Source organism: Petaurus breviceps, unplaced genomic scaffold, assembly GCF_028583685.1.
Source record: "Petaurus breviceps papuanus isolate PSGF00001 unplaced genomic scaffold, PetGlider_PUasm1.0 185, whole genome shotgun sequence".
Taxonomy (NCBI): Eukaryota; Metazoa; Chordata; class Mammalia; order Diprotodontia; family Petauridae; genus Petaurus; species Petaurus breviceps.
The window spans coordinates 32,809,620-32,821,327 of NW_027185797.1; the positions used below are offsets into that span (position 1 = coordinate 32,809,620).

Sequence of the window (11,708 nt, forward strand, 5' to 3'; positions counted from 1 at the left end):
CAAGGGTAACAGTGATCTATTAACAGCTAAATCCAACTGCCTTTTCTTAGTTTTCCCCCATCTTTGCAGCACCAGACATCCTCGACTACCCTGAGATACTCTCCTTCTGAGTTCCTTCTATATTTATAGCCAGTTCTTATCCTCTTCTACTTGCTGGCTTACCATGGATGTGCCCCCAAGACTGTCTGGGTACTCCTCCCCCACAGGGGATCTCACTTGTGCCCAAGGGTTTAATGATCGTCTCTATGCAGACATCTCCCAAAACCCCTGTCCTGTCCCTCTTCTCCCGATCTTTGCCTTTGTGCTGTCCATTTCCACCTGCAAGTCACATTGCTATCTCAAACACCTTTTCCCTTCAACTCTTTCCTCTCCTCCCAACTTTCCAATTTCATCCAATCTGTAACTTTGAAGCTTTCCTCTCCCTTGGCACCACATCAGTCGTCATCTCATTGAGTCTGCACGCATCTCTTGGTCCTGTCCCCTACAGCGACCCCTCTAGTCCAGACCTTCCTCTTTTCTTGTCTGGACTATGGCAGCAGCCCACTCTTCCTCAGATCTTGATCCTTGTGGCCCCATCCCCCAACAAAGGAGTGTCTTAAGGCAGAGGTAGTGTTTTAAGCACCTTGCTCCTGCTCAAAAACCATCAGTGACTCCCTATTGCCACAGGACTGAACACAAATTCAGAGTGGCATTTAAGGCCCTCCATAATTGAGGTTGGAGGAAAAGGAATAGGCATTTACACAGCACCTATTCTGTGCGAGGCACTGTTACATACCTTTTGAAATAAAAACAAATCTCATTTAGATCTGTACAACAATCCTGCAAAGGTAGGTTATTATCTCCATTTTACAGATCTGAGGCAGGGGTTAAGTGACTTGCCGAGGATCCCACAGCTAGAAAACGGGTGAGACAGGATTGGAGCTCAGAACTTTCTGTTTCTTGGCCCAGCTGCATTCACTGAGCCACTAAGCTAAGTATTTGAAACTTTCTCCTCTGCACCCTTAATTTCCATTCTTCTTCTTCCTAATCTCTATTCTAGCTGAAGTGGATGAGCAATTCCCCCAAAACAATTCCATTTCCCACCTCTGAGCATTTGGCCATGCTATTTCTCAAATCTTTGTTTAGCTCAAATGCCACCTCTTCCTTGTGCTACCAACCACTAATGTTCCCTTCCCCCTCAAATTATCTTATACTACACCAAGGTCTTAACCCAGTATCCACAGACCGTAACTCCCTTTCCAAAACCACCAGGGGGAACAGATTCCAAAGGACCCCATGCACTTGGGTGGGAAAAATAATTTTTATTTTCATTAATATCTGAGTCAGGGGTTCTTAACCTGTCATGAACTTCTTTGGCAGTGTTCTGATGAAGCCTATGGGCCCCTCAAATGTTTTAACCCACAGAATGATGTTTTTAAATGTATACAATGAACTGCATAAGATTACAGAGGAAATAAAATGAAATACAGTTATAAAACTACCTTTTAAAAGCTAAGATTACAGACTCCAGTGCAGGAGTCCCTTTTCTAACTGAAATTTAGCATTTCCTTCAATTATTTAAAAACACATTTCTGAGAAGGGGCCCACAGGTTTCACCATACTTCTTATTAAAGGGATCTGTGTCATGGAACACATTAGGAATCCTTCTACTGCGCTTTACCCAGAGTAATTTTGTACAGCCTGGTAGAATGGCAGCTACCTGACAGAGGGACTCTTTACCATGTATCCTCAGTGTCTGGCAATGCCTTGTATACAGTAGGCACTTAATCAATATTTGTTAAAACTGAATTACTACACACATCAATGAGAAAACTTCAAATAATTAAAATACACTTAGTGTTAAAATGATATCAAACAATTTATTTCTTTCATTTGGAACATCTTATCTGCCTCAAGGTCATTATTATAAACATCAATGATTATTTTACTGTAGGTACACAGATGTGTTGGTCAGATTTCCAGTTAATGAATGCCAGATAAATGAACTTGAACTATTTCTATATATGGAATCATATGGCAAAAATGGAGCACTGAAATCTTCACTGGTTTACGCCTAGGCATCAAAATAGCACTTTTAATACGCGGACTTGATGAGATGCTGGAGGTTGAAGGAAAACTTCAAAGAATATTAAATCCTATTTTCCAATTAACTTCCCTTATGGTCTTAGGCATTTATGCACAAACCATTCTTGTGCCCAATGCATGACCCTGGGGACACAGGACAGCGAGCCTCAGGAGCACATTTTAAAAGGAGACATCATTCTGACAATCATTCAGATAAGGTGTTACAAAGGGTGCTTGGTACAGCCCAGGGTGCTCTGCTGGCACTCTGCACAGCAGCCAGAGGGTTTGTGGCCGGGCCAGGTGTGCTCCAGTGGCATTTACTGCCAGCCCCGCCCCACCCCACCCCATCAGTCACCTTGATGCTTCGGGCTCATGGGAGCACCAGGGGTCTTTGTAACAAACACCCGCAGACACATGCTTTGGAGGACATGTGTACAACTCTTTAATCAGCTGATTGTATCATGAATGCCTAATGTCCAGGGCAGCCAAAAGCAGTGGTAACTGCAGACGGAACCGTGAGTGCAGAGAGAGGGTGGCTTGGATCATTCTAGATTGCTGGGAATCCTCATTTCCATATAAAATCTGTCAAACCCGTCCCTCCCCCCATCCTGGCAATACATTAAGGAAGGCTGACATGCAGGTGGGTCTAGCTGTTCTGTCCTCCTGTCTAGCACACCTCATTACATTGTAGTAAGTCATCATTCTAACAGGAACTTGTAAAATTCTACAAAACCGAGATTTGTTTCCCGAATTCCCAATTCCTTAACAGTCCAAGTGCACACACTGGCTTGCTACATTGCCCAATACAATCTGTATATTGAGTGAAGGGTTAATTTCTGTTGAAGATCACGCATTTGATTTTTAGAAACTATTTGTTCTGGAAATTAAAACTACAAGTCTGCCATTTGTGGTGCGTGGTGGTGCCCGGCCACTGACTCGGACGCCTGCTTCATCTTCCAAATTCTTCCACAACTTTTGACAGCTTTTGCCTTTAACAGGTTTTTTTTTTTTCCCTAAGTTGAAGAAAAATAAATTTCTCTCAGTCTGATATCATTTCAAATGAACCAAGACCACTGGTTACAAATTCCTGGTAAATTTCTGTTGTAGGAATAGTTCTATTTGCTGAGAAATAGTGACGAGCAGGTAGGTCTTAATTACATGAAGCTGCAGAGCTGCCAATCCTTCCCTCAATAAGGAACATTTGCCATCCAGTGTTCATCACGGTGAGCAGGGTGATCATTCACACAATGTATTACTGCTTCATGGTGTACATAATTAAATGAAGAAACGTTTTAAGCTCAAGGGAATTTTTAATAGGTTACTTGCAAATTATTTTTGCAGGCAACAACTTGTACATGATTTTATTTCCAAATCCACAAAAACCAAATGTTATACAAACGAGCTCCGTAAAAATGTCAGCGGAGCCCTGGGCTTAGCCAGCAGATTGTTCCAAATCTGAATCTGTGGCAAACAGTTCTTTTTTTTTTCTGCTTGGTTTCCTTTTTTAAAAATCTTTTTCTTTTTTTTTTCTAGAAAAAAATTTACAAGTGAAATGTTACTACAAAACTTTTTATAAGGAATTTTTGCAAAACATTTACATTTTACCATCAACTATTTCTGTTTCAAAATCATTATATAGATTTAATACCCTATGCTGCACATCAATTTTTGTGGGATGACAATTTTGTGACATGCATAAAAAAACCCACAAGGCATTAAAATGAAGACTTAAATACAAATATTGTTGCAATAAAAGTTATAAAATTGAAAAATAGGACCTAAACATCATGCTTACCCTAAGTTTGACAAATTAACTTTTTCTCCTAGATTACACACTTTTATTACTGCTCTCATGAGTGTGATAAATAATGACTTAACATCAAGTTCTAATGTAATCAGCAACACATATACACAAACCTAGGCAAAGAAAGCATATTGTAAGAAAAAAACTATTCTAACACTGGAGTTCTACCATGATAAATACAGAGCTTTCCGCTGATAATTACAATAAAAACAAAGTTTTGTAATGGTGGCAAAGGGAATGAACAGTGAAATGCACAGCTGTGCCCCAGTGCTCACACCAGCTCTATCCCACTGAGTCAAATCAAGGACAATGGAATTTACGATCCTTCTACAACAGAAAAGTGGGCTTTGAATGGTCTGCAGAACATACTGTCAGAATGTGTCTAATTCCGGTGGTGAAATGTGCACCTGCTAACACATGTTAATATACTGTATATGCTATAAAGCCATCCAAATTCAGTTGGATAAATTTATAATAGGCCTCATTGCTGATAAAAAAAAATAACTTTCATTTCTATCAACACCCATCCATAGATGTGCATGAGCAGTGGGTTATGGGATAGGCTGCAGAATGCCCGTACTTCCTTGAACAAAAACATGTTACTACAAGGAAACATGATTAAAACATTAAGAACGTTTCTTTGCATAAAGAAATGTTTATAGCACTGATTGTGTAGCATAAGGATAGATAAAAGAGATGGTTGGATGTTTCAGTTCCTCTATAACCAAACAATGAGCACCAGAGCTAGTGTTCACGTGCACTAAACAAAACACCGACCTGCTTGGGACTCTTCCAAGACAGACACATCGATCAGGAAAGAGTACGTTAAATAAAATATACAAAAGAATGTACAAAATCCAACTAAAATTTAAAGACTTTGTTACAAGTCTACAAAAGCTTTAAGAAACTTGAAATTTATAAGCACAGTGTAAAATTGTTTTTCCTTTAATCTCAAAGCTTTTTATGCAAACTGAAAGCACAAAAGACCTTCAGCTTTATAGAACGCTACAAAGGGCTGGCCTCAAGTGGACACAGTGTAAACAATGATCAGGACAGTATTCTTCCTTCTTCAAAAATACGTGAAATAGGACCAAGTTTGGAAGAGAACTCACATGAGAAGTAAATCTTTTTTTTTTCTTCTGAAAGAGAAAAAATGCACAAGACAACAGTTACCTAATATTAAATAGTCCCCGAATTTCCAATTTTAATAAACTATTCAGGGAAAAAAGTTACCCTATATAAAAGGATCAGTTTCATTAATTATTTTCTGTGCAAATCTTAAAAAAAAAAAAGTCAAGAACCAAAGGTTAAGCTACAGTTGCTACAATCTAAAATTCTTCACATGAAACTTTTGGCCATCCTTCCTGATCAGTGGTGGCTGACTTACAGAAAAGATGTGATAAACTTTACTTTTTCCTTAGTTATATTTATTTGATTTAATTTTTTTAGTTTAGCATGTTTCTCAAGTCGCCTTATGAAGGTTTAGCTATTAACATAAGAAGTGTAAATATTAAATTCCTTATGAAATTATTAACCTACTACTTGAAATTAAATGTAGCTGGCCAATTGTCAGAAGAGGTAAAAGAACGTTACAATGTAACTAATAAATTTTCTGCTGGCCTTTAAAAAAAGTGATAATTCATACTTTTCTTTGGCTACCGAGTAAAAGTATAAAGAATTCTGCGCAACATCAATATAACTTATATTTACAGAATATGAAACTACAGAATGAATTACACCACTCGGGTAACAACTCTGTCTAAACAACTTCCAATAGAAACATTAAAGTCAACGTTGTGATCAAAACCAGGGCTAGAAAACCCATGAAGTCCAACTCTAAACCTAAATCGCCACATCTTATTTTCTTAAAGACATTGTGAGTTTCGTAAAACCTTTTTTTTTTTTTTAGCATTTTTCTAAAGTTTAATCTAAGATTCAGTTTTAAATTCCTCTCCTATCTCCAAATGGAGAAATTTATTGGAGTTCCCTGATTGTCTGAGTCCACACTACTATAATGTAGTGGTCGTGATCATCTGAGACACTCCTCAGATTACTGTGACAGCGCTCACCTAATTCCGTTTTTGAGGAATCTCTAATCTGAGAAAAGACGGCCAAGCATGTTGTCAGTTTGCTTACGGGAATCAAACTAAGGAAACACAGCAAGATCTCTGTCTCTTTCAGTGCCATAAGGGAAAGGAAACGCATGTAAAACGTTACTGATTCAATTTATAACAAAGTACACCCAAATGAAAACAAGTCCAGTTAAGGTCCAGCCTACAAACTACTGAGGTCTGTCTTTATAAACATATTAACATACAATGTTAAAAGAGGGCAAAGTTTCATTTAAAAAATCTACGTGATAACAGTTCCAAATAACTAAAAAATACAGTATGGCGGAAACGTTTTTCCAGCATGTTTTTTTCCAGAATATCAATTTGAATTTTGTATTTTTGAAAACTGTCTCAATGCACCTGCATACACTTCCCGTGCTGACCCTAAAACTTGGTATTTTTTTAAAAAAGAAGCCAAGCATGAAAACATGATTTCCTACTCTGTAATCCACTTTACCGGCCCATTTCTGTATCTTGAAAGGTGTGTAAACTGAAGTGCAGCCCTCGACATCTCTGTGTAAATCCTTTCAGAACTCCTCCATGTTGGTTGAAACATTAGGAGTTGCTGGGTTTGAATCTTGCGAAATGGACGCAACTGTCACAATTCTCGGGGAGCCGAGCACCTCAGTCACAGAGGCGTCCAGTTCTCCAGAGGTCACAATGGCAAGGGCTGTCCCACCACCTTTCTTATTCTGATGAGTTTTGACATGTTTGGAGAGATGGTCGCTCCGCATAAATCTCTTAGAACATTCTGGACATTCAAACCTCTTTTCACCTAAATAAAAAGCAGAAACAAACAGAAATGAATACATACCCATTTTATTGAATCTTCATGCTTTCAATCTGCTCTTTTCAATTTTATAGTAAAAATTGGTTTGCTTGGTGCCATTAGGCCCGAGTACAGGTCTTCCTGACTCCAGGCCTAGCAAATCTCCCCACTTCGTCACCTTGCTGCCTAGAAATAACTAATGGATTTCAACAATGACTTTTTGTACATGTTCATCTATTACATAAAAAACAATGCCATATTACGTGCCTCAGAAAGTTTTTTTTAAAATTTTTTGGAGAGGGGAAGGCAGGGCAATTGGGGTTAAGTGACTTGCCCAAGGTCACACCGCTAGTAAATATTAAGTGTCTGAGGCCAGATCTGAACTCTATTCACTGTGCCACCTAGCTGCCCCTCAGAAAGTTTTTAAATTGGTTCTTTACAAGCCTCTAGAATCATTCTAAATAAGAATATTGCTTCAATATGATTCTGATACGGGTTTCTGACAGATTTTTCATTTAAGAAACAAACCTTATCAGATGTTAAGAAATGAGGTCACAAAAACCAGAATCTAATCTTGGTAACTGACAATGGTGAAAACTGCTGTGTTTTTGTGTTTTAGTGTTACATACATGAATAAGCTGCAAAAGCACAAAAATGCAACCTGGGAAATGGAGGAAAGTGCTGAGTTGAGCTGGCTCCACTTCTCAGCTGATGCCTCTGGGCCTGGCACAGAGAAGAGAAACAAAATGGCCACCTCTGTGAGGGGAGGCCAAATGGTGCCAGCCCCCTGAGGCCGAGGAGAAGCAGGCAGCTCAAGGACACCAAACGGCCACACATTTGGGGGGAGATCTAGGTGATCTCCACTGTTGTCCTAGCCAACGGGTGTCCAGAGGGCCTTGTTTCCAAGTTCAGCTGTGATTCGCTCCGAGTCAGTGTGACTTGGGGCAAGTACGTCACTTAACAGGCCTGTGTTAATGGTAGAGAGTGGTGTCTGAATATTAACATTTTATTTTGCTGAAAGAAGTGGTGAGATAGAATCAGTGAAATTTGGAAAGATTTCTCTGCATTGATGCGGAGTGAAGTGAGCCAAACCAAAAGGCAGAGATACCAAACACATCACTGATGGCAGTCTGAACCAGTTTCAAATTAATTAGGACATAGTTAACACAACAAATAAAAAAACCCAGTAAGATAAAGATAACACACTTTACATCTTAGTCAACATGCAGGCCTCAGGAATATGGATTAGAGGCCCCATCTCTATGGGAGTTTTACCTCTCTGATTTTTACAAACACCACCACACGGTAAAGACAAACAATTCTGAAAGCCTCTGGCCATCTGATCAGTGCAGTGACCAGCCATGATTCCAGAGGACCAATGATAAAGCTGCCCCCCATCTTCTGGCAGAGTTATGGACTCAAGACATGGTGTAGGGCACAATTTTTTGAAATGGTCAATGTGAGAATTTGGCTTTAGCACACATTATCTGTCACATGGGTTTTCTTTTTTTCTTTGGGAGTCGAAGGAATATGAAGGAGAAAATAAATGTTCATTTTTTTGTTTAAAAACTGAGAGGTTGGCATAATGCGCCCCCCCCTCCCCGTCCAGGGTTTACTATGGTTCTCCCAGTCTATGCCAACTGAGTTCTATTTCTGGAGGCCCCATATAGCAGGCTAGCATGGCTTCAAGTGTGGGTCTGAGGATGGGTCGCTCAGGTGCCACCCTTCTTCCCAGAGGGTGGGACCTCAGGTGATGCCTTCTACTAAAGTGGCAGGCTACAGTGTGTATCAGTGCATGAAATACTCCTTCCCCATCCTTCAGTGGAATCATCTAGTCTTAAAGGACTGAAGAATCTACCTAAGAAAGGGAAATCATGCAATACAAGCCGAGAGGACTCTAAAGGCCGCACTGGGGCCTATCTCCTGATGACCAGCTCCTTGGGCAGCTGCAAAGCCCTTTACCCTTGGGGGCTCCCTGTGCTGCTCCCACTGATTGGCTGGCCTGAATCTTATTGAAGCTCACTCGATCCACCAGCCTCAGCCTGAACCAGAGGCTCATGCCCCCACCCCCAGGGACAGCTGCATTCTAATGTGGTCACATTCAGGCCTCCCTGCATTAGACACATCAATAACAAAATACGCCTCTGAATTCTCTCACGTTTCACAGAACACAAACAGCTCTGGGGGCCCAGGCATGGGGGGTGCAGCTCCTCAGCCCAGGGACTTAAAGGCTTCTTAAGTGAAAAAGCCAGAATGCCTAAAGAGTTTGGCTTTTCTCTTTGCCATCTGGACATTTCCCAGGTTATGTGACATTTGAGAGAACCGTTCGGGTCACTTCCAGTTCTGGGCTACACCAATGATGTGTTCAAGAAATAACTGACTGAGTAGGATGGAAGAAAATCTTAACAATGACACTGCCTTAGGATCTGGTCTTACGGGAGGAAGCTCAGTTCAGAGTCAAAAATGTGTTTGGGATTCGTCTGGACTTGTGACTGAGTGATGTGAGGTACTGTGCAGTGGAGGGAGCCCTGTCTACTCAGGCAGGCAGAGTGGCACCATCTGCAGAGCAGCCTGGGCCCAGAGCCTAGGGTCACGGCTGTCTCTCCAGGGTAAAGGGGGCTGAGAAGCAGTTTTGCAGAATGCCAGCTCCCCAAGGGCAGGGCTGATGTGAGTTTTCTCTTGGTAGCCCAGCACTTAGCACAGAGCCTAGAACAGAGAGGTCCATCAGAGATGGTCACACAGAGGTGTGACCAACAATAAGGGCCCTGTGATCAGGCCGCTGACATGGAGATAGCAGAGAAGCTGTTCTCACTTCAGTGCGTGCTCAGAATCCAGAACCTTCCCCTCAAACTCAGTAAGAACTGTCTCTTACCAATTCTGATAACTCAATTATAAAAATTCCCCAGCCAAGTAACTGGGTGAAGTCATCCCGTGAAACTGGGAGACAGAAAATTGGTCCACTTGACCCAGCAGGGTTCATCTTGATGACCACTGCATCAGGGGCAGGATGCTTCTCCACAGCTGCCAATGCCAATGGGCAGAAGCCCCATGGCACAGGGTGGAGAGTACTGAGGAGAGAGTCAGGAAGAAGCAGGTTTAAAGTCTGCTTCAGCCACTGACTAGCTGTGTGAGCCTGGGCACAGCACTGAACCTCTCCATGCCTGTAAAATGAGGAGGCTGGCCTCTCTAGTCTCTAAGCATCCTTCTAGCTCCTAATCTAAGATCTTGGACCCACACGTGGTTTTCATGTCCTGCTGACAGGACAGCTCATTCTGAATGCTATCCTTACCCCCACTCCCTAAGAAAGTCATTTCAATTAAACACTTAAGTACCTGTGAGATGCATGGCAAGATAACTGGCTGACAGTCTTTGCACTGCCTTTGGTCTATCAGGCCTTGCCTTTGGGGCTGCCTGGATCCCACGGCCCGAGAACCCTTCTCTCCTCCTCTGCACCCCTCACTGCTGTGATGAGCTGCTGGGGCCCCAGAGAAGCCAATAGGATAGCATCAGAGACGTGATGAGGGAGTGCCACGGCGCGGCCGCTCCAGGCGGGCAGGCTGCCCGCGCGGGTCCTCTGGACAAAGCATGCTCGTAGACGCAGGTGCTGGTTTCCCTCCTTGCTCTGAAGGCAGTCATCTGCCACAGCGGCCCTGGGAGCCCAACCAGCTGATTCTGTCCAATCTCACTGACAGTCTGTTGGTGGACTCACCAGTCTGCCCACTCCTAGCAGATGCTGGTATTCAATTAATAACACTGGCTGTGAGCCTTCAATGAGAAAATGGTGTGTATGATTAAAATGCTCATCCACATGAGAGGAAATTTTTGTTCTGGATAAACTTTTTCAGGAAGAAGTTTATTCACAACATGAGGAAAAAACAAGACCGTATCTAACCATGGACAATGAAACAACAGAAACCTGATGACATGAAGCCTCTAAGGGAAAGGGTGTCAGCAGGGCCTGGGAATTCGGCCTCTGGAGGGACATCCACACCACCATCCGAGCAGCCTCTTCACACTCTCGCTTGGGATGCTTACGTTACTTTGAAAAATGCTATTTCTAACAGAAGATTTGAATAAGTACTGACTGTCAGACCCTCCCTTTCCTAATGCCTGCAGGTGCAGATCACAAGAGCTGGGACTTCTCTGCACAAATCCAGCTTTTCAAAGGGCCTTGCAGATTCAAATGCACTGAGCCAGGTCAGAGCAGGTGGTCCTAGAATGAGAACCAGGATGCTGGGGCTGCAGGGCCCCAGCTTTAGCCACGGCACCTCGGCATTTCGTGGCACATGTTTCCATGTGGACATCACATCTCTCCCTCTAGAGCACAGAAACTCCTTGGGGACAGGGACTCATCTGCCCCCATCTTTGTATCCCCAATACTGAACACTTGGTACTTACTAATGTTTGTGCTTGGTATGTAAAAGCTGAGGGATGGGAATTGAGTTCTATTAGAGAGGTAGAGAAATATGCAGGCATTAAAAGCTATTCAATATGGTGCTTACTGTCTTATCTTTAAACATTACCCTAAACTCCCTGCTAAGAACATTTTACTGGGACTGATTCATCATTTCTAAAAATTAGTTAGTATTTAGTCAGTCTTATGCAGCTAAGACATCACTATAATTTTTAATTAAAACCAGTTCAAAAGAAAATCAAACTGGTATTTGCAAGTACCTGGAGTGGTGGCAAAGCACTAGTGGCATTTCCAGGAGAGGTCCCTGGCTACTTCCTGTGGACGGCCTCTAAGTAGTGATGGTGCCTTTGGGAAGTAGACAGAGGGATCCCACAGGGTCCAAGTTTGGGAGAAATGAAAATGTCCAAACACCCACCTGCACACACATGCACACCCACCCACATACACATGCACACTCACCTGCACATCCACCCACTCGCACACACATGCATACCCATCTACTCACACACATGCACACCCACTCACTCGCACACACATGCATACCCA

General features: G+C 42.3%; 1 protein-coding gene across 2 annotated transcripts in view; it reads right to left on the bottom strand.

The window, feature by feature from the left end:
- Positions 1-1,839: 1,839 nt before the first annotated feature.
- The window catches only part of SP4 (Sp4 transcription factor), a 56,029-nt gene continuing 46,160 nt past the window's right edge, over positions 1,840-11,708 (bottom strand). For both annotated transcript variants that reach the window (XM_069088742.1, XM_069088741.1), the window contains exon 6: positions 1,840-6,754. In XM_069088742.1, the coding sequence (XP_068944843.1) occupies positions 6,507-6,754 (248 nt within the window). In that variant the 3' untranslated portion in view covers positions 1,840-6,506. The remainder of the gene's footprint in view (positions 6,755-11,708) is intronic.